General features: G+C 43.0%; 1 protein-coding gene across 1 annotated transcript in view; it reads right to left on the reverse strand.

Moving 5' to 3' along the window:
• The window catches only part of Mcm6 (minichromosome maintenance complex component 6), a 33,387-nt gene extending 6,282 nt beyond the window's left edge, over positions 1-27,105 (reverse strand). Inside the window, exons 1-13 of the mRNA XM_051147317.1 lie at positions 26,918-27,105; positions 22,033-22,179; positions 19,737-19,847; positions 18,017-18,266; positions 15,099-15,264; positions 14,730-14,875; positions 14,033-14,183; positions 10,787-10,928; positions 6,900-7,041; positions 5,972-6,079; positions 4,602-4,757; positions 2,397-2,525; positions 955-1,116 (exon numbers count right to left, since the gene is read on the reverse strand). Coding sequence (XP_051003274.1) covers positions 955-1,116; positions 2,397-2,525; positions 4,602-4,757; positions 5,972-6,079; positions 6,900-7,041; positions 10,787-10,928; positions 14,033-14,183; positions 14,730-14,875; positions 15,099-15,264; positions 18,017-18,266; positions 19,737-19,847; positions 22,033-22,179; positions 26,918-27,024 — 1,917 coding nt within the window. The 5' untranslated portion in view covers positions 27,025-27,105. The remainder of the gene's footprint in view (positions 1-954; positions 1,117-2,396; positions 2,526-4,601; positions 4,758-5,971; positions 6,080-6,899; positions 7,042-10,786; positions 10,929-14,032; positions 14,184-14,729; positions 14,876-15,098; positions 15,265-18,016; positions 18,267-19,736; positions 19,848-22,032; positions 22,180-26,917) is intronic.
• Between the last annotated feature and the right edge of the window lie 249 nt (positions 27,106-27,354).

Below are 27,354 nucleotides of genomic sequence, written 5' to 3' on the forward strand. Positions count from 1 at the left end.
CCTTGGTACCAGAGTCATGAACAGTTGTCAAACATGTGATTGCTGAATTCTCTACAAGAGCAGCTGTTCACGGAGTCATCTCTCCAGGACCCATGCAGCCCCAAGTTGGCCTCAAACTTGAAATGCAGCTGAGGATGACCTTGAACTCATGACTCTCCCGCCTCTACTAGCGTTGGTTGATAAAAAGCCAGATGAAAGGCCATCTTAGGCCTTAAGTACTATCTCAAAACCAAAGTACACTTATGCTTCCACCAATGGGAGCATGTGGCAGAGGGATGGAAGTTTAAGCCTGGTTACCAAGTGAGAGCCCAGCTTAGAAAAACAACAAATGAATCCAGCCTTTTCACAGATTCACAAATTTGAATTCTAACTGAACTTTGTACATAAAAGTACACAAAAGCCTCTTTGTTTGACGCAGATGTGTGGTGTCCAACATTGCCACCTTCCCATACTCTGACATTTGCCTGTGAATCCAGGGATCCAAGGATCCAGGGCTCAAAAAATAATTTAAAACCAATGGAGCTAAGGATGTAGGTCAGTGTCATGAGTGTGCTTAGCATGCATAAGACTCTGAATTCAATTCTTAGCATACACAAAACCAAATCCACCACAGAGATTATACAAATGCAAGGAGAAAGGCTCCTTCCGAGGCAGGACTCACAGGCACATTTGTATTCCTAGCCAGAGGCTGAGGACACTGTAAAGATTAAATATGTTTCTCCTGGATAAATAATTACTCACCTGTGTCTGCACTCCATAATCTGATGATAATAAACATTATTATCTATTATTGGTCTAACTATCATACTTCATAACTGCACAATAACAACATTCCTACAGGGAGACTAGTATCAACTGGTTCTAAGACCTTCCATAAATAGCAAAGATAAAAACATGCCCACAAGCCAACTCATGCATTCCTCTGTTCCCGTGTTATCAAAGGGACTGTGGTACCTCATCACAGCAGTGCATGCGGGCCATCGATTCTGAGAGGCGGATCATGCTCTCAAGCTGTCGCACAGTGATTCTCCATGAGGACTTGGTGACTCCAGAGCCATCCCTCTGGCGGAGGCGCTTGTACTGCTCCACGATGAAGTCCTCTGACTCTTTGGAAATCTGTTTCAAAACCAGTCAAGTCAAGGGAGCCATTTGCACTCCTTTTCCTGACAGGCTACACTCAACTTCAGTTAAAGAGGGTCCCTGGTAAGAGCGCTCCAGGGAACAGAAGTCAAAACTTTAAGCTATCACAAAGACAACGGATTACTGCAGAAACTGACACTAAGAAGCCTATAAACTCCATGTACTAATTTTATGAACATGGAGACAATAAATCATTTCTAAGTAATGTTTGAAGCAAAAGAATAAAACAAACTGTCTTTTATACCTCAAGATGCCAAAGCTCTTTAAGTGAACTAAGGACACTCAGACTTCTTGATGCTCAGCTAATGCACTCATGCTGGCTTTAGGGGAAAAAGACAGCACATATTGACGTAAAATGCCCTCAGGTTTTCTGAGCAAGAAACTCAGTACACAGTAGTACTGGAAAACACACACTCTTCATACAAAATCACTCACAATCCTTATTTATTTAACTTTATTGCTAGACATTGTTTCACTATGTATGCCTGGCTAAAACATTTTTTATTAGTATTTAAGGAATCAAATATGAAGAAATTATTCAGATTAAAAATAATCTCCTCGGCCAGCTGTGGTGGCATACACCTTTAATCCTAGCACTCAAGAAGCAGAAGCAGGTGGATCTTTTGTGAGTTCCAGGCTAGCCTGGTCTACAAAGCAAGCTCAGGATAGCCAGGACTACCCAGAGAAACCCTGTCTTGAAAAACCAAAACCAACCAAACAAAATCTCCTCAACCATTTCTGAAGAAACAAACTAGTATTCAAAACACACAAGTCACAAACATAAAATTTAAGGAGATTAGAGTGCACTTAGCAGGTTTTCAAAAGAGTATACAAAGTTAGGAAGGAAAAGTGGCCGGGGTATGGAGTAAGGTCTGGAAATGAGAGGTGGATTTATGAAAACATTATATTCTAGTATAAAATTATCAAGCAATAAGCTAAAAAGATTAAAGGATATAAAGAACAAAAACAAACAACAACAACAACAAAAAACCTAGCTAGGCACATCAGTACATTCCTATAAAACAAGAAGTAGGAATCTAAAGCAGGATTTTGAATTTGAGGCCAGCCTGGACCACAGCCACACATTGAAGACTGTGCCTCAAAAGATCAAACCCAAAGGTAAATCTTCACGTAACCCAGTTATTCAAATCCAGTTCTCTCTCTCTCTCTCTCTCTCTCTCTCTCTCTCTCTCTCTCTCTCTCTCTCTCTCACACACACACACCATTACTTATCCAGGCACAGTAAGGCACATTACCTTGGGCTTAAACTGTCGGGCAAAGAGAAGATACCTTCTGATATCATCAAGGGAATAAACCCTGTCAATTGATTCTTCAATCCTTGAATGCAAGTCTACTATGCGCCTGGCAATAGCATAATCTGTCACCTAATTCAAAACAAGAAGATAATGTCTATCAGTCATAGTAGTAGCAATTATGTACCCCATGTAGTAGGAGATGATTTATAGCCACAAATGATCTCTCACCTGGCATGTAGTGAATGCCTGCAACCCTACACTTGGAATAGCAGTTCAGTGAAGTCATTTATCCTTGACTACATAAGAACTTCAAGGCCAGTATAGGCTACAAGAGACCCTATCTTTTTTTTTTTCTCTTTTTAAGACAGGGTTTCTCTGTGTAGCCTTGACTGTCCTGGACTTTGTAGACCAGGCTGGCCTCAAACTCCTAATGATATCCGCCTGACTCTGACTCCCAGTGCTGGGATTAAAGGCATGTGCCACCACACCTGGTTGCGAGACACTACTATCTTGAAAGAAGTTAATAGGCTCCAACTTTCTTTGGTTTTTTGAGACAAGGTTTCTCTGTGTAACCTTGGCTGTTCTAGAGTCACTTTGTAGACCAGGCTGTCCTAGAACTCAGTGATCTACCTGCTTCTGCCTCCTGAGTACTGTAACAGATCTTTAAATTAAAAATAAATACATCTTAGGCTGGAGAGTTAGCTTGGAGGTTAAGAAGTACTGGTTGCTCTTTCATAAGTCCTGAGTTCAATTCCCAGAAACCACATGACGGCTCACAACCATCTATAATGAGATCTGGTGCCCTCTTCTGGTGTACAGACATACATGCAGGCAGAATACTGTATACATAATAAATAAATAAATCTTTAAAAAAAAAAAATCTTATGCTGGGTATGCCTCCCAACACAGGAGGCAGAATTTCTGTGAATTTGAGGCCAGCCTGGCCTACACAGCAAGTTCCAGACAAGAGAGTTATGGTGAGTCTGTGTCTCAAAAGTAACAAACAACAACAAAATTTATAAGCCTGTGTATGTGTTTGCACCATGTATGTATATGCTTGATGCTCAGAGGCCACAAGGGCTTCAGACCCACTGGAATTGGAGTTATGGATAGTTGTGAGGTACCACAAGGGTGCTGAGAATCAAACCTGCAAAAGCAGCAGGTCCTCTTAATGGCTAAAACATCTCTTTGGTACCCTGATGTCTGTCTTTCCCACTCTAAAAATATCTCTGGAAGGTAGTCCATTTGCTCTGAAAACAAGAACTAGTGGGGAGGAGGAAGGGAACCAGTCAAAAATAAAACGGGGGGGGGGGGGGGGGGGGGGGGGGGAGTAAGCAATTAGAGCAATGTACTGACACATGCGCATGAAAAGGGGGCACACACTTAATCCAAGGACCAGGGAGGCAGAGAGAGGTAGCACTCTGTAATTTTGAGGCCAACCTGGTCTGCAGTTTCAGGATAGTCAGGGCTACAAAGAGACCCTGTCTCAAAAAGGCAGAAGGAAAAACAAAACAAAACAAATGAACAAACAAAACTATAATGAAACCTAGTGGCAAAACTTTTAAAACTTTCAAAAAAATAGCAGAGCACTTTACAAGGCCCTCATTACATGCTGCTGTTTCTTCGGGTATGTGAGTAGAAGGAATCCTCATAAAAACTTCATGAGGTAGATGCTAACTTTATTTTATATAAAAGCAAACTGAATCCCAGACAGGTTAAATTCTCTGTGCATAGTCTCAGTAAGTAGTGGAGACAGGATGGCACAGTCTAGTTTCACTGTATTCTCTCAACCACTACATTATTACCTGTGGATTACGATAGTCATGTACTTGTGAGGAGGAAGAGGAGAAATCTAAGCCTAAGCCCCCGAACATTCACAAAAGTAAGGCTGTTTTATTTAGGTAATGCTGCAGATCAGACTGGAAGCAAAGACTCTGCATTGTATAGAGGACACCCCGCCCCCCCACTGGTTAAGAGTACAGCTCACAAAGATGGGCATGGTGGGTTACACAGGGTCCAAGGCCAGCAGAAGTTACACAAGACCTTGTGGGTGGTGCGGTGTTTGTGTGTTATCATTGTGTATGGTTGAATATTTAAATATAAGAACAACTAACTCAGGCCAGTAGTAGTACACCTGAGAGGCTCGAAAGATCATAAAACTGAACACAAATGAACAGCATGGACAACAGCAGCCTAAGTGGTTACCTCATTGCACTCATCCACCAGGATGAAAAAGAGATCAAAGCGGGACATGATGGGTGCTGAAAGATTGATGTTCTGCTTCAGTGATTTTGACCTGTCGTAGTGTCCGCTGACAGGATTTGCTGCGGCTAAAATGGATGTCCTGGCATTCAGAGTTGCCTGACCAAAAGAGAAAACCATTAGACTAAAAGAAACCCAAAGCGGTCAATGTAGATACAAGAAAATTTCTATCCCACGCAATTAACTAACTGGAAGCAAAAGGAGAAAGCTTTCACCCACTGACTCATCAAAACTCAAGGACGACGACAGCACAACAGGCTCTTCTACATGGTGATGAACGACCTAGGCCCTTAGCAGCACTCTGCTAGGAATTTACCTTTTAACTAGACACAGGACACACTCAATTTACTACAATAAATAGATCTTGGTGACACACAGGACTGAAAATGACCCAATGTATGGTTCATACAGTTCACTGCCATGGGGCTCAAAATGGACCTAGTTACACAAGGTCCAAGGCCAGCACAAGTTACACAACTCAAGGAAGACTGAGAAAAAAATTATGTTATAAAGCTAAAGAAGGTAGGAAGTGTATGTACTTGCATGAGGTACCCTGGGAGGGTATCTACTCAGCACAACCTAGTAGCCATTGTGCTAGGAGTTGTAGGGGAAGATTTCTTATATCTATTCTTAAGTATAGTTAAACTTCTCTATTACTTTAATAAAACAAAAGTTTTCTTTTGTTTTTCCCCCCTGAGACAGGGTTCCCTGTGTAGCCTTGGCTGTCCTAGAACTCACTCTGTACACCAGGTTGGCCTCACTCAGAGATCAACCTGCCTGTGCTGGGATTAAAGGCGTGTGAGCAAGCAAGCAAGCAAGCAAGCAAACAAACACAATGTGGGCCACCATCTCCTGGCCTTTTTTCAAAAGTTTAAAGATTTATTTGGCCTTTAATCCCAGCACTCGGGAGGCAGAGGCAGGCGCATCGCTGTGAGTTCGAGGCCAGCCTGGTCTACAAAGTGAGTCCAGGATGGCCAAGGCTACACAGAGAAACTCTGTCTTGAAAAACCAAAAAAAGATTTATTTGGAACTGAACTCAGGTCCTCTGAGAGAACAGGACACACTCTTTACACTGTTTGACCTGAGTGTGATCCCCAGAAACCATGCAAAGATGATTTTATAAGTGAATATTTATAAAGCCTTAAGTTTTTGAGAAATAATAAATGCTAACAATCACACCATTACATTCTATCACAGCAATATATCTGCACTGAATCAACGGTAACATCTGTACTTTAGATCAGCATTATACATGGAAACAGTGTGCTTCCCAGGTGGGTATGTTTAACACTGCACACTAAGGGGATACAAACCTTCACTCCTGCTTTAGTGATAGATATGGTCTGCTGCTCCATAGCTTCATGAATAGCAACTTGGTCCCGCATGTCCATCTTATCAAATTCATCAATGCAACAAACACCCTGTAACCAAACAGATGTAGCAGTAAGGAATTTCCTTGTAGGACTGGGGACACAGCTCCATGGTAGAGTACTTACTAGCCTAGCATGTGTAAGAAATCAGAGAAACTGCCTTGCACATGGAAACCAAAAAACTCAAAGTTTCCTACCAGAGACCTTTCCATACATAGGATGTAAACATTCTTAATTCCTGTTTAGACAAGACTATCCAATAGAACTCAGAGCTAGAAGGGAAACTCATACCTGACTCACTTAAACTGAGAGCAAAACAGACAATATGCAGACAATGTACTTTTCTCAACATTTAAACCTCAACGTAGAGATGTTGGGTGTGATAGTGCACATCTTTAATCAAACAATGTGGAAGGCAGAGGCAGGTAGACCCCTGGGAGTGCCAGGCCAACCACAAATACAACCTGACTTCTGTTCAGTCACTCATTTAGCCTGGAAAGTAAAGAGTGGAGGAGCACTACAACGAGTAAAAGCTCAAACACACAAGGAATTGATCTGCCAATTATATATGTAACGTACCATGTATCTGAGGATGGGCCTGTTTAGAGATGTAACGAACTGGGATAGTCCAGTCACAGCAAAAACATCCTGGGGATGCTCAGCAAGTGTCAACTGATGATGACAGTCTCAATTTAATGTAGATTAATAAAACTGAATAACATACTAATAAATCCAATAAACACTATAAAACTTTTCTTGTTTCTTTGTTTCAAGGCAGGGTTTCTCTATGCCAAAACTATAGATCTTTAATGTAGGTCAAAGGGGTTTTTATTCTGATTTCCTTATACCCAACAGCCTACAATGTCCTTACATTATCAGCCAGCATCAAAGCTCCAGCCTCAATGACAAATTCGTGAGATTCTTCATCCCTCACCACAGCTGCTGTTAAGCCGGCAGCACTGGAGGCCTTGCCGCTGGTATACACAGCTCTGGGGCTGAACTCATCCACGTGCCTGTTCAAGAACATCACACAAAGACTCATCAACACATCAGTACACCAGTTCCAGAAACACCAGCTGATATAGGAGCTCTATTTCCTTTGGCTTCTTACACAGATTCAACGTCATTCCTGTCAAATGAACCGAATACCAGATTAAAAAACATCAACTTTAAACTTAAAAACAAAAAATTACGTTTATTTTTACTTTGTGTGTGTGTGTGGGGGGGGGGATGGTGAATGAAGGTCAAAGGACAATTTTGTCGTTCCCTTCTGCTATCTTTACATAAGTTCCAGGGATTGAACTTTACTCTCTAGCCCATTTTTCCAGCTCCCAAAAATAAACACACACAAAACCAAGGAAGCTGAGTAGTGGTGGAGCAGCCTTTAATTCCAGCACTTGAGAGGCACGGGGAGGTGAATCTCCGTGAGTTTGAGGAGGCCAGCCAGGTCTAAAGATTGAGTTCCAGGACAGCCAAGGCTACACAAGGAGACTCTGTCCTCTCAAAAAAGGAACAGAGCTGGGTGTGCTGACACACCTTTCTCATCTCAGTACTTAGGTGACAGAGAAGATGATCATGAGTTTCAGACCATTCTGGGCTGCAGAGTTAAGACTCTGTCTCAGCCAGGCGTGGTGGCACATGCTTTGAATCCCAGCACTCAGGAGGCAATGGCAGGCGGATCGTTGTGAGTTCGAGGCCAGCCTGGTCTACAAAGTGAGTCCAGGACAGCCAAGGCTACACAGAGAGACCCTGTCTCGAAAAAAAAAAAAAAAAAAAAAAAAAAAAGAAAAAGACCCCATCTCAAAACAAAATAGAAAAGCAGAGTCGCTGATCTCAGTTTAAGCATTTTCACAGAATTATTACTGTTACCACAGAAACAGTAGAAACAACCAGAACCTCCATCAATGCATTATGTATAAAACAATGTAGCACACATAAAATAGAGTATCATGCAGCCTGATCACTACAGCATGATGAATCTTCAATGTATTACACTAAGTGAAGCAAACTAGAATAAGCACCAAACAGTAGGGTCACACTTACTAACTACACAGAGTAGGCTAGTGCCATATGCGAGGGGGAGAACTGTGGCTAACAGGTATAGCGCTTCAGTTCAGGAAAACAAAATGTTCTGGAGACAGGGTAGTAGTGGCTACCCAATGTGAATGCAAAGCAAGTCCAGGACAGCCAAAGCTACCCAAACGAGAGGGGGGGGGGGGGGGGGGGAGAGCTCGCGCACACAGAAAATGGGAAATTATGTAAAGTAGTCCTCTAGACTTTCTCCTAAGGGAAGAAAAGTAGTCCTCAGCTTATACTTGTGAGAACTGTCTAGATTACTGCTCACATTTTTGTCTTGAAAGGACCTGAAACCATGGTAGCCAATAGACTATTCCAGAAATTATGTCACATGACCATAAATAATGTTTTAAAAACTATGTTAATCCAGGGGGTGATGACACATGCCTTTAACCCCAACACCTAGGAGGCAGAGGTAAGTGGATCTCTAAGTTGGGGCCAGCCTGGTCTACAGAGTTCAGGATAGCCAGAGGTACACAGAAAAACCCTGTCTTGAAAAAGCAAAAACCAAAACCCCAAACCAAACAAACAACAAAAAGTTAGAGGGGGTAGGGGGTCAGGAGGAGGGCTCAGACAGACGGCCCAGCAGCTAAGAACACTGGCTGTTCTTGCAAAGGAACAGGTGGCTCACAACTGTCTGCTTACTCCAGTTCTAGAGAGTAGAGTCCTAGAGCCCTCTTCTGGCCTCCACTAGTACTGCATGCCCATGTGCACAGATGTACATAGAAAATATCCACATACATCAAAAACCCCAAACAACTCAGCCCCCTCCAAACAAATACCACAATAGCCAAGTGTGATGGGCATATGCCTTTAATCTTAGCACTTGGGAGGCAGAGGCAGCCTGTGAGTTTGAGGCCAGCTTGGATTACAGAGTGAGATCCTATCTCAACACCACTACCACCTGCTCCCTCAAACAACAAACAGGGACAGGAAAACAAAACAAAAAACAAAACAAAAAACCACACACACACAAAAAGAACACAAGTTATAAACGACAATTCAAGCTCTAAAAAGTGAAGGCAGAAATAACCCAAATATTCATTGACTAACAAATGGATAGTGGGCTGGGTGTTGGTGGTGCATGCCTTTAATCTTAGCATTCAGATCTCTGTAAGTTTGACACCAGCCTGGTCTGCAAAACCAGAGTCCAGGACAGCCAAGGCTACAGAGAAACCCTGTCTCAAAAAACCAAACCAAACCAAACCAAAAGGATAGTGCCCCTCCAGTGCAGCTGGTGACTTAATTATAAGTGCACTGACCTGAGCAATGGATGAATCCCTGAATGTACTCCTAATACCCTGGCACTACTGGGTAGTGGAAAATAGATGGGGGAAGAGGTGTATTTGTGTATTTACAATAAACTGGTACCTGGAAAGGCTCTTGTCCATTGTCACCTCTGTTTCCCGGCTGCTCTGAGGTGAGGAACTCTATTCCCCCACTCTCCATTATGACCTTGTCTCCTTAAGTCCTCAGAAACAATGGAAGTAAGTGATCATGGGACAAAACTGTGTGTCAAAGTAAATCCTTCCTCTTTTAAGTTGGTTGGTATCAGTCACAATGACAGAGGGCTGACTAACACCATGTGAAGGTGGCATATTATTTAGCAAGAAAAGGAAACAAAACACTGATGCAGGTTCCAACATGGCTATATCTTCATGCTAAGTCAAGTTTATTTCTAAAGACCACATATGAGCCAATTAAAAAATATATGCAGATTGGGACAATGTAGTAATTTACATTGCATTACTGCAGAAAGTGATTACTAACAAGCATAGGGTTTCCCTCTAAGCAGCAATAACATGTTAAACCTAGTTCAATGGTGGTTTTATAATCCATTAATATAAACATCAAACTGCAAAATTTAGGAGTGAATTTCATGATGTATAAATCACATTGCAATAAAGATGCTAGAAAACACTATATAAAAAGTCTAAGAAGCCAGGTGTAGTGGTACACACCTGTAATCCAAGCACTCGGGAGGCAGAGGCAGGTGGATCTCTGTGAGTTCGGGGCCAGCCTGCTCTACAAGGGAGTCCAGGACAGCCAGGGCTACACACAGAGAAACCCTGTCTTGGAAAACAAACAAAGTCTAGGAAGGGCCAGCGGGATGACTCTGTAGGTAGGTAAAGATGCTTGCTGACAAGCCTCATGACCTGAGTCCAATCCCTGAAAACTACATAGTAGGAGAGGACTGACCCCTGCGTGTTATCTTCTGAGCTGTGTGCACATGCACACACGAATCGATGCAGTAATAAAAGGTCTAGGAAAACCGCACCTTTGAAAGGCGATGCTGTCATAACAAGCACCACTGTGGTTGAGAGCACAGTGAATGGAAAGGAAGAATTCTTTTTTAACATAAAACTATTACTTTGAAATCTAAAATTCAACTTAGAGATCTTAGGGATGAGTATAGCTCAAGAGGTAGCAAGAGGCCCTGGGCTCAATCCCCAGCATATCAAAGATAAAACAGAATTCAACTTGTATTATATTTGAAGGAAATGCTTAATCTTAAAACTAAAACAACTAAGTGTTCTAGGTTGGACACAGTGACATATATATAGACCCTGTCTCAAAAACAAAACAGCAATCGACACTGACTGCATCCTTTGTAGCATAGCTGGCCTACAAGCGCTTACACAAGTTGCTTTTCCCACTGTACTGACTCAGGCAGATACTTACTTGAGAAACTGGCTCTTAGCTGTACTTGGATCACCGACAATGCAAACATTTATATCCCCACGAAGAGAGGTCCCTTCCCCTGTCGTCTTAGGAACACCACCAAACAACATCAGCAAGACACCGCGTTTTACTTCATCATTGCCTGAAATGAAAATCTCCAGATGAAAAATTCATTTTGCAGGGGGATGGTGAGATGGCTCAGCAAGTGAAGGTCCTTCCTTCATAAACCATAAGCCAGAGTTTGATCCTGAGAACCCATGTATAGAAGGAAAGAACCAATTCTACAAAGTTGTCCTGACATTCAAAAGTGCCTTTTCTTGTCCACTGCAAACCCCACTTCCTAATGAGGGCTTTCCCACAGCCTTAGCCCTCAAAGACTTCTCCCACAGATACAGTGTCATCCGTCACACACTGCCACATTCCTAAGTTCTTTTTTCTTTTTTGTTGGAGGGGAGAGGATGTTAGAGATGGAGCCCAGGGTCTCATTTCTGCTAGACAACCATTCTTTGTCTGAGTGATCCATCTAGCCCATTTGCTAGTGGCAGCTCCAGTTCCTTCAGGAATCTGAGTTGACATTCCTTTTGCTGACCAGCACTAAATAAATGCATGCTAAGTAAACTGATTGGATAAGATGCTGAATGAAACTAGAGATCTGGATCGGAGGTTAAGGGCACAGGCTGCTCTTCCATAGGTCCTGAGTTCAATTCCCAGCAACCACAAGATGGCTCATAACCATCTATGAGATCTGGTGCCCTCTTCTGGCATGCAGGTGTACATGCAGGCAGAACACTATATTCATAAAATAAACAAAAAAGTATCCCCCACACCAAAATGCTAGGCAAATGGATATGAACCATTAAAAAAAAAAAAAAAAAAGAATAAGAATAAGAAAGAAAGAAAAGGTAATTAATGGCTTGAGAGATAGCTCATTTGGTAAGGTGTTTGTCAGGCACCCTGAAGACCTGTGTTCAATTCCTAAAAACCGTATGAAAAGCCAGGTACAGCCAGCCAGGTGTGGTGTGCACTCCTTTAATCCCAGCACTTCTGTCCTCCACTAGTACTATATGCCCATGTGCACAGATGTACACAGAAAAGATCCATACACAGCAAATGTGATGGGCATATGCCTTTAATCTTAGCACTTGGGAGGCAGAGGTAGGCAGATCGATGTGGGTTCGAGGCCAGCCTGGTCTACAAGCAAGCCCAGGACAACCAAGGCTTCACAGAGAAACCCTGTCTCAAAAATATAAAAAAGAGGGGGCTGGAGAGATGGCTCAGAGGTTAAGGGCACCGACTGCTCCTCCAGAGGTCCTGAGTTCAATTCCCAGCAACACATGGTGGCTCACAACCATCTAGAATGTGATCTGATGCCCTCTTCTGGCCTGCAGGTGTACATGCAGCCAGAGCACTGTATACATAATAAATAATAAATAAATCTTAAAAAAAAAAAGATTAAAAAAAAAAAAAAAAAAAAGACAATATAAAAAAGAAAAGAAAAGCCAGGTACAGTGCCTCACACTTGTAATCTCAGTGCTGAGGAGCCCCGAGGACGTCATTTGAGGGTGATTTCTGGCACATGTATGCAGACATATATAAAAACAGGAAACTAGGGCTGGAGAGATGGCTCAGTGGTTACTGTCTGTTCTTTCAGAGGTCCTGAGTTCAATTCCCAGCAACTACATGATGGCTCAAGCCAGGTGCGGTGGCACACACCTGTAACCCCAACACTCAGGAAGCAGGAACAGGCAAATCTCTGAGTTCAAGGCCAGCCTGGTCTACAAAGTGAGTCCAGGACAACCAGGGCTATTACACAGAGAAACCCTCTCTTGAAAAACAAACAAACAAACAAACAAACAAAACCAAAAATCCAAATGGTGGCTCACAATCATCTATACTGGGATCTGATGCCCTCTTCTGGCATGTGATGTAGACAGAGCACTCATATACACAAAAGTAAATAAATAAATCTTAAAAACAAAAACAGAAAATCCATTCTGCTAGGCGGTGGTGGCTCAGAGCTCAAGAGGTAGAGGCAGGGGAGTCTGAGTTTAAGGCCAGCCTGGTCTACAGAGTAAGTTTCCGGATATCCAAAGCTAAACAGAGAAACTCTGTCTCAAGAAACAGTAACAAAACAAAACAAACCCCAACACACACACACACACACACACAAACCAAAAAACAAAAACAGCAACAACAACAAAAAAAACCAACCCATCCCCCCAAAACAAAGTACCCCCAAACCCTTTCTATAACAAAACTGACTTGTGACCTATAAAACGTGTTGAGCATATGAAGAATTTTAAATAGTCCATAAGGACTTAAGAGAGTCAATCTAACTGGGTGTAGTGACATGCCTTTAATCCAGCACTTGGGAGACAGAGTTGAATTCTTTAAATTCAAGGACAGTTTAAAAACAGCAAGGAGCCGGGTGTGGTGGCACACACCTTTAACCTCAGCACTCTGGAGACAGAGGCAGGTGGATTGCTGTGAGTTCAAGGCAGGTTTGGGGCCTACAAAGCAAGTCCAGGACAGCCAAGATAACAGAGAAATCCTGTCTTGAAAAACAAAAACCAACAACAAAAGCTGAGATGGGACCTGTTTGATGGTAGATCAAACCTTCAATCCCTGTCTATAGTGCCAGGAGATCCAAGACTATATAGTAAGATCGTGTCTTAATAAAAGAAAATGAAATTTAATTTTCTACCTGCGAAGTGGGCATAAATTTAGCAACTCTTTCAGAGCCCAGGCTACACTCAAACTCATGCATTTGCCTGGGTCAGCCTCTTCCTTGAAGGCAGAGAATATAGGTGTGTATTACTATGCCTAACATGACTTGAATTTTCCCGTGTCTCCTCCTTGCTTTGTTCTTATGAGCTGCTTTGTGGTGGAGACCTGCCCACTGGATATCTCACATGGTAAGGAATCCACCAGCACCACAGCAAGCATCTGAGACCCTGCATGAGCTGCCCCAGGTCCTTTTGGGTGCCTATGGACGGCCTCTGCTGACATAACAACTTTATTAAGTGTGCTGGTATTTTGTGTGCATGTATGCCTATATACCACATGCAGGCTTAGTACCCTCTGAAGCCCGAAGGCACTGGATCCTCTAGAACTGGGTTTATATGGTTGTGAGCCGCCATGTGGGTACTGTGGATCAAACCCAGGTTCTCCCTTTCTTCAGTCCCAACAGCAGTCTCTTCATGAAAATCCCTGAACCAGCACCACCCATGAAAACAGAACTCTTACCATGTATAGTGGGGAAGAGGCTAGTGCAGAGATTGTGATACAAGTTTTTGTCCTGACTCATTTCAAACACCTTTTCCCATTCCTTCACCGTCATTTGGTTCTTAATGCTCTCAGCTGTCTGTTCCTCATCTCTGAGTTCTTTCCCTCCAAACTGAGAAGTGGAAGAAAAACAAAATGAAAAATATTATAGAGCCAAGATAATGTAAAGGAAAAGAAACTTCACTATAATAAAATTGTGTGGGAGGTCAAAGCTGTGATTCATTGACTATAGTCCCTAAACTTGTAAGGCTTCAGTTAATAAGGCTATGTAAGAGCTTGTCATTGTCCAGAGAGGGAAACAAATGCTACTATTGTCTTATATTACTTTGATCATAAAGGAAAGTTTACCACTGACATGAAGATGAAAATTAATCTTATCAAAGAGCTTTATCAAGCTCTGGCATCTTTTTTTTTTTTTTCCCCCAAGACAGGGTTTGTCTGTGTAGCCTTGGCTGTCCTAGAGTCACTCTGTAGACCAGATTGGCCTTGAATTTACAGTTATCTGCCTGCCTCTGCCTCCCGAGTGCTGGGATTAAAGGCGTGCGCCACCACAGCCCAGCAAACTCTGCTATCTTAGTAGCATAATTCCATCCCAGCAAGCACGAGACCCCTGCTTAATCCCTAGCACAGTCAACAAACAATTAAAAGTAAGACTCACCCTTGGGTTGGTTGGTGCAACATAACAGGCAAGGAAGACTAGCCTGTATGACAGATCTCTGACACCAAGGGCCCGGAGCCCTCGAATGCCTTCTGTCTCATATCCGTCAACCCCACTGACTCGGGAGTTAGTCTCTGCACGTGCGCCTGTAAGAGTAAAAGATAATGTTTCACAGTTCAAATACCAACAGTGCTAACAGGAACTAATATACTGAATAAGACAAAGTTGAAATAGCATCTTTCATAGAAAAATCAGTATTTTATTCTCTTCATACCTCTGTGCTCACCCTGATTGGTAGCCAAAAAGGTTTCAAGGAAGATATGAGAACCCAGATATTCTGAGGAGCAGGTGGCCAGGACTGGTACTGACCTGGTGTGCTAAGCTTGGAGACATCAGGCACAACAATCAGTGTCCCTGTGAAGTCACATCTGTCACCAGCTTGTGCTGACTCCACAGCTTCAGCTCTCAGGATGACCTCTAAACTTCGGGGGATACTTCCCCGGGGAAGTTCTGCTTGAGTCTCTTGAATACGAACCTACGACCAAGAACAACAGCAAAAGTAAGAGATGCGTTTCCATGATGTGCAACTGAAATCAACTGCTACAAATACCCACATATGCTAACCTCTCTGCACACTTTTATCCTTGTGTGTGCAGGCGGAGGCCAGAGGCTGATCTCAGGTGTCTCCTCAGGCACCTTCTTCCTCACTGGCCTGGAACTCACCAATTTAGCTAGGCTGGTTGATCAATGATCTTTTAGGGATCTAGCCATCTCTTCCTCCCCTGCAGAGTTCCAAGTACATGCCACCATATTTGGCTTTTTATGTGGGCACTAGGGATCAAGTACAGGTCCTCATTACCAACTAAACTATCTCCACAGGCCCTGTGCTATAGACTTTTAATACACGCCAATATTGACCAGAAAAAGTTTGTACTGGGGCTGGAGAGATGTCTCATGGTTAGGAGCACTGTCAGCTCTTCCAGAGAACTTGGGTTTAATTCCCAGCACCCATGTGGAGAGTCACAACCATCAATAACTGCAGTCCCAGAGGCTTCAATGCTCTTTTCTGGCCACCATAAGCACTGCATGCATATGGTGCATAGACATACATGCAAGCAAAACACCCACATATATAAAAATAAATTTAAAAAAATTTGTGCCTGCAAACTAATTTTAGTCAGATAGTTCAACTGGCTAAGCAATTATATCTATTGGTGCTGTAGAGATGGCTCAGTGGTTAAGAGCACTGTCTGCTTTACACACACATGCAGTAGGCAGAACAATTTTGTACCCTAAAACTCCTTTTGGTCAAATAACTCAATTGGTTAAGAAATTAAATCTACTAGGGCTGGAGAGATGATTCAGTGGTTAAGGACAGTGCTCTTGAGAGCCAAAATTCTATTCCATTCCTAGCACCCAGATGGAGGCTTATAACCATCTATGTGATGATTAGATTTTTATCATCTTAACATAAGCTAGAGCTATCTAGGAAGAGGATCCCTCGACTGGAAAAATGCCTCTATCATGCTGGCCTGTAGGCAAGCCTGTGGGGCATATTCTTGATTAATGGTTGACATGGGAAGGCCCAGACCACAGTGGGTTAGGCCACTCCCCAGGTCAGTGGTCTTGGGTTGTAGAAACAGGCTGACCAAACCTTGGAAAATAGTAAGCAACGTTCCTTGATGGCAGCAGTTCTCAACTTTCCTAATGCTGTGACCCTTTAATACAATTCATCATGTCGTGAACCCCAAATCATAAAAATTACTTTTGTTGCTATTTCATAACTGTAATTTTGCTACTGTTAGGAATTACAATGTAAACATGTTTTCTGATGATCTTAGATGAGCCCTGTGAAAGTCATTTAACCCCGCCTCATAGGGGGTGTGACCCACAAGGTGCTTTATGGCTTCTACTTCAGTTCCTGCCTTGACTTCCTTCTATAGTGGACTACAACTATACACTGTGTGTGTGCGCATGCATGGACAATTCGTGGGAGTCATTTCTCTCTTCCACAGTATGGGTCCCAGGCTTCGTGCCAGACACCTTTACCTGCTATGCCACCCTGTGCACCTAGTGATGCTTGCTTTATTACATAGTATCTATAAGCTGCAAATATTAAGAAACTTCACACCTCAGCAGTGGTGCATACCTTTGACCCAATTTGGTCTACAAGAGTTCTAGGACAGCCAGGCCACACAGAGAAACCACTTTCAACTTCCAGCCCCTTCCAAAACCAAACCAAACCAAGCCAGCCCAAAACTTCACACCTAACTACTTTAATACCGATCTCTAAGGAAAAGAAAAATTAAGGTCAATGAATGTTTCCTACAGGAAAGCAAAGAAACAACAGGTGGGGTACCTTCAGGAACATGAGGATTTTTGTTTGCTTGTTTTTGGACAGGTTCTCATGTAGCCCAGCATGGCCCCCAATTACACATCAAAGGACGACACTGAATTTCTGACCCTTTTGCCTTCAGCTCCCAAGTGGTGGGACTAGAGGCGTCGTACACCACTACGGGCCGTCCATTGTGTGCTAGGGATAAATCCTCAGGCTTTATGCCTGCTAAGCCAGCACTCTATCTACCGAAGTATATTCCCAGCCTACAGAACACATCCATCTCATAGGATATTCTCCTTTATTGTTGTTAATCTGCTAACTGTTACAGGACAACCTGCAATGGACAAGAAATCAGAGAAGAAAAGTTGAAATTTCTTCTTTTTTTTTTTTCGAGACAAGGTGTAGCCTTGGCTGTCCTGGACTTGCTTTATAGACCAGGCTGGCCTCAAACTGACAGCAATCCACCAGCCTCTGCCTGCTGAGATTAAAAGTGTGCGCCACCATGCCTGGCTTCTTATTCTTTTTTTATTTTATTATGTAACATCTAACTTGAGTTTGCTATGTAGGCCATACTAGCCTCAAAGATCCACCTACCTCTACCTCCAACTGCTGGGATTAAAGGCACCACCAAGCCTAGCTTTTGTAATTTTAAATGTTGCTTTCGAAGGGACACTACTGTACATTCAACTTGAAATGAGAATTTGTAGAACATACAGTTGTACTGGGGTCTCTGTGATTACCCCATGGGTATTCAGGTTTTGGTTATTTCTGCATCTCCAGTTCTTGTGAAATAGTTGTAGCCCCTCTAACTCTTAAGAAGTAAAGCATCTTCAGGAATGAAACTTGTTGATGATGCATCAAATAAACTTTGTGAGAAGGGAGGGAAAAAAAACCCTATCTGTCTAGTAAATACATTTATATTAAGAATTCAATCTAAACAGAAACATACCTTTTGAAAATCAACAAATCTTGATTTATTAGTGTCTAGCAGGAACCGCTTCCTGTTGGCACACACTGGATTTCGGCAGATATTCGGTTGTGTGTATTTGAACTGCTGCTCTACATCCTTGATCACTGTCTGGCAGTCCAGGCACAGGAAAGTTCCACTCACAAGCTCAGGGTGAACTGGGTGAGTGCGTACCACCTGCCCACTGATTCGGGTGAGCAGTCCAATCCTGGATGAGGTGAGTTCACGAATCCTGTTTGAAGACAAGTGTCATATTAACAGACATCCTTTCCATCTTTTTTCCCCTTTAGTTCTGGGGGATTGAATCTAGGACCTCATAAGCTGAGCTACCACCTTAGCCCATTTCCCATCTGCTTAGTGTTGGATACTTAAGAGATTTTTTAAAAGTTTTTTTGTCTTAAATAATTTTTAATTATGTATGAATATGTCTCTGTGTGGGTATGTGCGTGTAAGGGCAAGTGCTTTCAAATGCCAGAGTCACTGACTCCTCCTAGAACTGGTGTTACAGGTAGTTCTGAGTCTCCTGATACCAGTGCTGGAAACTAGACTCAGGTCCTCTGAAAATAGCAGTTCACACTCAAACTTGCTGAGCCACTTCTCCAGTCCATAATTTCTATTTTTATTAGGAGCGCTTAATGATGGGCATGCTTTAAAAGAACAGAGACAAATTATCCCATGGAATCTCCTAAAAGAATGGTCAATATGTCCATCGCTAAATTAGGTAACACAAATTCACAATAAAAATAAAAATGCGCCTTTAATCCCAGCACTCGGGAGGCAGACAGATCGCTGTGAGTTCGAGGCCAGCCTGGTCTACAAAGTGAGTCCAGGATGGCCAAGGCTACACAGAGAAAACCCTGTCTCGAAAAACCAAAAAATAAAAAAATAAAAACGATGGTGTGGTGACGCACACCTGTAATCCCTGCACTCAGGAGGCAGAGGCAGGCAGATTTCTGTGAGTTGGAGGCCAGCCTGATCTACAAAGAGAGTCCAGGACAGCCAGGGATACACAGAGGAACCCTGTCTCAAAACCAAACCAAACCAAAACCCCCCAAATGAAAAAGTACGGTAATTACTGGGCGTGGTGGCACATGTCTTTAATCCCAGCACTGGGGAGTCAGAGGCAGGTGGATCACCTGGTGTCAAAAAAGTTGAGTCCAGGATAGCCAGGACTATTACAGAGAAACCCTGTCTCCAAAACCAAACAAAAACAAAACAAAAAACAGATGGTATTGAGTATCTGCTTCACTTCATATCCCATCTCCATAAAAAAGCAAGTTTCCCCAAACTAAACTTTCTGGCTAATAGGTTTAAACACGTCAAAAATGTCTCTGCAAATTCGGTGTGGATTAGGACTTTGAAGCCAGCATGAATTACGCAGCAAGACCTCCCCTTTAAAAGACAGCCATAAACAAACAAGAGGCACTTTCACAGCGTCAGTGCCTAAGTGCTCTTACTACAGTCTTCTCACCATCACATATAAAAATCTCTACAGCAACAAGTCTGCTTTTTATATGACTTAAGTAGAAACTCAAAACAAAAGACACGATAGATGAGCCGCTGAGACCCAGCAAAGGAAGGGTGATTTGTGCACTATACAGGCAGCTATTGGTATGGCTGGGCAACAAGTTTCCTGACCACCTAGTAAGTGGTACTGATATGATGGATCCTTTCACCCCCAAAAAGGCTCCTTCTTCCTTACTTGTGTCTAGTCGGTAGGTCTTGGAATGCAACATAAAAATCTTTGGCAAAAGGGATCTCCTTTCGGTCTTTGACAAAGGTCTTCAAGGCCCGACACAGGTAAGGGTAGACTCTGAAAAACAAGCAGGACAAGTGGCGGCTTAGGCTTACCAAGCCTTCTTTTTCATGTTTGTCAACTTTGAGACCACAGCATTCCATCTGGTCACAATCAAGCTTTAGAACTGAACTGCAAGCCAGTGTTATCAATCACGCCCTATCCTAAACAAACAGAAACACCGAAGACAAAGTGCTATTCTAAATATCTGTTGCTTTGAGTCATTTAGTAGTCATACCAGAGAGTATTCTTCAGTCCAAGGTAATTCAATCTGTAACTTGTCAGCATTATGTTCAACATTGTTAGTTTTCTCTGGATGGCTTACAAACTAGTAAAGCAGACCCCTGTTTGGTAAGTCCTCTGCTTGCTTTTATAATAAACTGTTTTTTCCTCTAACCATTTTTTCCCTCTGTGTATATGGGTATGTGCACCCATGAGCACGTGTGTGAAACCAGAGGTTAACAGTATGTGTTGAACTACATTACCTTTTTTTTTTTTTTAAAAGACATGATCTCTCAATAACCTGGACCCCCTGATTAGCTAGGACCTAGGATCTTTCTCTTTCCACTGCTCAGCCTTAGAGTTATAGGTATTAACCACCATGTCTAGTTTATGTGGGTATTGGGAACTGAACTCTGATCCTAACACTTATACAGCAAGTACCTTCACCCATGGGGCTATCTCCCCCAGTTCCCCTTCAACTGTTCTTGGTCAGCTATGACTAGTAAAGTTCAGAGTCCTCCAGCTTCCAATGCAGTATGAAAACAGGAACATGTCTCCTGATCTGTGTGTCTTTACTTCTGTATCACTATTCACAAAAATCCACATTTATGTAAACATTTATTTAGAAGAAATACAGATCAGTATTTATGAACAAAGCTGTTTTTCTTGTGTGTGTGTGTCTGTGTGTGTTTTGAGACAGGGTTTCTCTGGATAGCTTTGGCTGTCCTGGAACTCAGTGATCCACCATCCTCTGCCTCCCTGAATGCTGGTGTGCTATCACCATCCAGCTCAAAGTTGTTCTGTCATAAATATTTGTATAGATAGTTAAAAACTGTAATCCCAGTACTTAGGAGGCAGAGACAGAGATCTCTGAGTTTGAGGCCAGCTTAGTCTACAAAACAAGTTTAAGACTAACCAGGGTATGTACTGAGACTCTTCTCAAAACAAAATGCTACGCCTAGCCCATTAACATGTTTCCAATAAATTTTATATTAAAAATTATACATCAGATAAAAAGGGCAAGGTATTTTAGATGCAATATGATCTCTGAAACTATATACACATAGGAAGATATCAAAATGCAGTGAGATTCTTATTCTTTTAAAACTCTGTACTTGCAGACTCGAGAGGCTTTTGAAAGCTTGCTTCAACAGACCTGCAAAGAGTGGCAACCAAGGGGTGGTAAAGGTAAAAGCATACAGATAATTTGATTTTTTTTTTCTATATATTTTTAGAATAGACACACATGGGTTAGTAAGATGAAAAAGGCTGAGAATTTGTGTTCAGTGCCCAGTACCTACAAGGAGGAAGAACAAAACTGACTTCTGTAAACTTTTTACAAGTTCCACACATGCACCATAACACAGCTGACCTTTTAAATAAAAATATAAGACCTTGACCAGAAAAACAATTAAAACTTTTAACAGAACAAATACATTATTTCTACAAAGATCCCCTAAACTTTCTTGAGTGGAGTGTGCTTCTAATTCCAGATATTCAGGTAGCTGAGGCAAGATAAGATCTCCAGCCATGAGGCCAAGGTCAATTTGGACAGCACCCCCCCCCCTCAGTGAGACCCTATCTAAAATAATGAGTATCTTTGGTGCAAAACTAGGACTTACTAGACAGGTAATCCAAATATCTACTCCAGGGTTGAGGTGGGATAGGTACAGATCAAATAAAATGAGAAAGCAATAGAACTAAATGTTTGACACAAAGTGAGCAGCTTTCTTCTTGGTAAAACTATACAGAAAGCAACTATTTAAAAAAAAAAAGTCTGACATGAGGAAACACAAGCTCCACAAAGGCCCAGGTTAAAGTCACACCAGCATTAATAGGACCAGCTTGTATCAAAGGGCCTCTCCTTGCAAAGAAGTAACTGTGACAGCTGGCCTTCTTCTGTATAGGGGACACACCCAGGGCAAGAGCCTGGCTTCTGAGGCTTCATGTCTGTCCAAAGGAAAGATGAGTACACTCTTACCTATAGAACTCTTCCTGAATGGTGGTAGAAAGTTGCTGGTTAAATTGTTCCAGATCGGCAAAACTTACAACCAGCGTGTTTCTCTCAGGACGAATCAGTTCCTCTGCAAACTGCAAGTATTTGATTTCTCCATCACTACCCTGGAACCTGCAGATACAGACAAGTCATATTAAACAGAGTAACTAGGCAGTAAAAAAGGAATCTGGACACTAACTAACTTAGTATATTGATTAATGGGCATTGGTATCAGGACCAGAGAGATCCACATCCAGTATTTACCTGATTTAAGGTAAAATTACTTATTTTCTAAATGTACATCAACAGATTGGGACATTACCTAATCTCACAAAATGAAGAGTAAATAAGAGAATACCTTTAGAATAAATGGCACAATGCTTAGAGTATTTAGAAAATTCAGTTATTGGACTCTAATCTCAGTTTCATTCATGGTTTTTCTTTTTTTTGTTTTTTTGAGACAGGGCTTCTCTGTGTGGCCTTGGCTCTCCAGACTTTACTATGTAGACCAGGCCGGCCTCAAACTCAAAAGATCTGCCTGTCTCTGCCTCCCAAGGGCTGAGATGAAAGGTGTGTGCCACCACTTGCCCAGCTCATTCATGGTTTTTCAAGACAGGGTTTCTCTGTGTGGCCCTGGCTGTCCTAGAACTTGCCCTGTAGACCAGGTTAGGTTGGAATTCAGAGATGTGCCTTCGCCTTCTTCTGGGATTAAAGGTGTGTGCCACCACAGTCCAACACATTCACTTATTAATGTTTGTGTGTATACTGTGGTAGAGACCAGAGATGGCCCAGCTGTAATGAGTGCTTGCTGCTCTTCCAGAGGATCTGAGTTCAGTTCCTCAACACTCATATCAGGAGGTTCATGAGTACCGTTACTCTAGCTTTAGGGGATCTGACAACTTTTTCTAGCCTCTGCATACAACAAAACAAAACAGAACAAAACTTGTGGAAGTTAATTCTCTCCTTTCCACCACATGGGTCTTAGAGACTGAACTCAAAACTCAGGCTCAAGCTGGGCCTGGTGGTGCACACCTTTAATCCTAGAACTCAGAGGCAGAGGCAGTTGGATTGCTGTAAGTTCAAAGCCAGCCTGGTCTACAAAGTGAGTTCAGGACAGCCAGGGCTGCACAGAGAAACCTTGTCTCAAAAAACCAAAACCAAACAAACAAACAAACAACAACAAAAAAACCTGTCAGGATCAGCAGTACTCACTGAGCCACCAACCTAGCCCTCACCTCAATTAACTCATTTATCATTTTCTTTTCTAAAATTTTAGATTTTACGTGTATGAGTGTTTTACCTTCGTGTATGCATCTGTACCAGGTACACACATGGTGTGGAGGCCCTGAAACTGGAGTTACCATGTGAGTGCTGGGAATAGAACCCAAGTCCTCTACAAGAGCCGCCAGTGTCTTTTATTTTATTTATTTGTATTTTATGTGCATTGGTGATTTGCCTGCCTGCATGTCTCTGTGAGGGTGACAGATTCTGGGGTTATAGACAGTTGTCAGCTGCCATGTGGGTGCTGGGATTTGAACTCAGGTCCTCTGGAAAAACAGTTAGTACTCTTAACCACTGAGCCATCTCTCTAGCCCTGATTTAACATTTTCTCCCCAACCGTTCCTGGCCAGTTAGGGTTTCTTTGTGTAGCCTGGTTATCCTGAAACTTGCTGTTCCAAACTCAAGAGATTTACCTGCCTCTGCCTCCTAACTACTGGGATTAAGGGTGTGTACCAGTACTGCCTGCCCGATGATTTAACATTTTCTAAATAGGTTTTAAAAGTATTTTATGTATAATTAAGATCAGAGAGTTAAAATCCAAATGTTAAATTTCCATTAGTCATAATTTAAGAAGCAGAATAAAAAAGTGGTGTACGCCTTTAACCCAAGCACTGGGAGGCAGAGGCAGGATCTCTTTGAGATCTACTGACTGTTTCTACTGGCTAAAAAGTACCAGAAACATAAGCCAATTATGCCTACAGGAATAGCTATAATAAAGATTCATATATGCAAAAGGTGGCTTTGAAATTCTTCCTTGAAAGTCATTAAAAGTTAAATTTATGAAAAACAAGTGGCTGGCTTGATGGTGCAGGCCTGTATTCGTAGTTCCTGGGGAGTCTAAAGGTAGAAAGTTGGAAGTTCAGGGACGTCTGGACAATTTAGAGGGACCTTCTCTCAAAATAAAGAAATCAAAAAAGGGGGGCTGGAGAGATGGGTCCTGAGTTCAATTCCTGGCAACCATATGGTGCCCTCCTCTGGAGTACAAGCACACATGTGGGCAGAATACTGTATAAATAATAAATAAAATAAATCTTAAAAAAAAAGAAAAAAAAAAAAAAGACTGGGAGTACACTCTTTTAATCCCAGCATACAGAATGATTTCTGTGAATTCCAGATAGCCATGGCAACACAGTAACACCCTGTCAAAAAAATAAATAGGGAGGCCGGGCGTGGTGGCGCACGCCTTTAATCCCAGCACTCGGGAGGCAGAGGCAGGTGGATCACTGTGAGTTCGAGGCCAGCCTGGTCTACAAAGTGAGTCCAGGATGGCCAAGGCTACACAGAGAAACCCTGTCTCGAAAAACCAAAAAAAAAAAAAAAAAAAAAAAAAAAAAAAAGGGATGCTGGAGATACAGCTCAGTGGTAGAGTGCTTGCCCAGCATGTATAAGGCCCTAGGTTCATTCTCCAACACATTAAGAAAACAAAGAAGCAATAAAACAGCGGGTTGAACCACCTGTGATGGCTGATGGTGGTTTTGGAGAATTAAACTGCAATAGAAAATTTAGACATAGCTGGGTGGTGGTGGCACACACACCTTTAGTCCCAGCACTTAGGAGGCAGAGGCAGGCAGATATCTGAGTTGGAGGGGCTACACAGAGAAACTCTGTCTCAAAAAACAAAACAAAACAAAAAAACTAACCAAACAAACAAACAAACAAAAAAAAAAAAAACAAAAAGAAAAAAAAAAAGAAAAATCTAGACTTTATTCTGCAAACAAAAGCAAAGCTGCTTCTGTGAAAGGAAGATGGTTTTGTTTTGTTTTATTTTTTGAGACAGGGTCTCTCTGTGTAACAATCCTGGAACTTACTATGTAGAGTAGGTTGGCCCTGAACTCAGAGATCTCCCTGCTTCTGCCTCCCAAGTGCTGGGATTAAAGGCATGCAATTTACCACACCCAGTGGGACTTGGGAGTTGATTTCTTTAGAAGTGCTTAGCTCTAGCACTTAACCACCAAGTAAAGGCACTTTCACTATCTGCTGAAGTGAACCCTTCCAGAAGACCTTTGTGAAGTGCTAGGATGGCTAGAGGGCTGAGACTACCACAGTGGAAGAGGGAAAGCATCTAGAAAGCAGCAGGCCTTCCAGGGTGCTAAGGAAAGTTTATAGCAGTGGTTCCCACCTTCCTAATACTGCCACCCTTTAATCGTTCCTCCTGTTGTGGTGACCCCCCAACCATAAAATTACTTCATAACTGTAATTTTGCTACTATTAGGAATCACGATGTAAATATCTGATATTTACCAAGGGGTCATGACCCTTGACAAGTTGACAAGCACTGGATTACAGACCTTCATCAAAATGAGTCTTGGTTGTGAAGGGTGAGCAGTTGTACTGACTGCAAAGAACATTACCAAAAGTAGGAAAAGAGAATTTAAATTACAGTCCCCACCACTCTTTAGTTTTTCAACCCAGGGCTTCTCCATGTAGCTCTAGCTGTCCTGAAATTTGTTGTGTGAGATCTGCCTGCCCCTGCCTCCCAAGTACTGGGATTAAAGATGTGTGCTACCACTGCCGGGCCTACAGTTTGTTTTTAAGCGTAGCGGAATTTTGTAAGATAACAATATTGTCCAAATAGCCAAAAGGAAGATGCATGGATAAGCAATATGTGGTCGGTATATACAAGCCATGTAAATTTACTTTGCCTTACAAAGAAAACTACAGTAAGCCGTCTGTCTAGCAAAATCAGCTACACATGCACTGCTTACAGTTGTAGAATTCAGTGTTAGAACTGTGGCAGTTGTCCGGAAGCTAGGAAAGGGTGTAACTTTCATAGGTAGAGTTGAAAAGCCTTCCCAACAGGGATTTTAGGGATGGCTGTACAAGTTGAATGCACTTCAAGACGCGACTTTTTGCACACTTCCAAAAGGCCAAAACAGTTAAGTTTTTATTACATGCTGACATAGATCTTAAAAAATAAAATAACTTTGTAAGCCAAGTCAGGGCTTTTGCACTCCATACTGGATGCAGAAGGGTAAGGTGATGTAAGCCCAGAGGTGGGAGCTATGAGGACCGGGGCCCTAAAGGATGCCAGGGAAGGGGAGACGCAGGGAGGCATTTGTCCAGAACAACTCTTTTCATTACACAGGAAAGAACTCAGCCCGCAGAGCAGTTATCAAGTCATAGGTTCCTGCTAGAATTTTCTCCAACACAGGGTTGCCCAGGCTTACAGCACTGCAAGTTCCAAGGGCTCCCGGTTCCTGGCTCTGTGCTCAACCCCGTCAAACCCTGGCCTCCCTAGGCTGTGATGTGCAAGTCAAAATAAAATAGCGGGGCTGGGTTTCATCCCCACCATCGCATCAACCGGGCACGGTGATGCACGTCTGTCATCCGAGCACTAGCGAGGTGGAGGCAGGAGGACCACAAGTTCAAAATCTTCGGCTGCATAGCGAGTTCGAGGAGACCCTGCCTCAGGAAAGCATGGAGAAAGAAGCAGTGTCTGGCGCAAGGGAGCACTGCGACGGGGAAAGGGCTCGACGAGGCTCTGGAGTCAGACCCGGGCCGGCCCGGCCGCCATCCTCCCCCGCCGTCCTCCCCGAGCACGCGCGACCCTAGGCCCCGCCCGGCCCGCTAGCCCCCGGAGGCCACTCACTCTTCCAGGAAGTCTAGGAACAGCTTCTGGCATTTCTCGGCCACCTCGTCCCGCACCTCCGGGTGCTGGCTTCCGGCGCCGGCATCCGCGGCCGCTGCGAGGTCCATGGCAGCGCTGAGAGCACGAACCACTGAGGAAATACCACCGCTGAGGAGAGGCCGCAGCCGAGGAGGACGCTAGCAGCCGCGGGTTCCTCCCGTCGCTCCTGCCGCGCTGCCGCTTCCCGCGCGCCTCCGTTCCGCCCCCCGTTCTCTCACCCCAGCCAATCATGGAGCAGGAGCTGGGCTACTTCGCGCCAAACCTGTCCAATCCGAGGCGGCTCCGCCCAGAGCCCCGCCCACCACACGCGAATTTCGCGCCAAAGGCAGACTCCAAGAAGCTTTTGCCCATGCGCAAAGTAGTCGCCCTCAGGTTATTTTGGCTTCTAGAGCTAAGAG

The sequence above is a fragment of the Acomys russatus genome, chromosome 6 (genome assembly GCF_903995435.1).
Source record: "Acomys russatus chromosome 6, mAcoRus1.1, whole genome shotgun sequence".
NCBI lineage: Eukaryota > Metazoa > Chordata > Mammalia > Rodentia > Muridae > Acomys > Acomys russatus.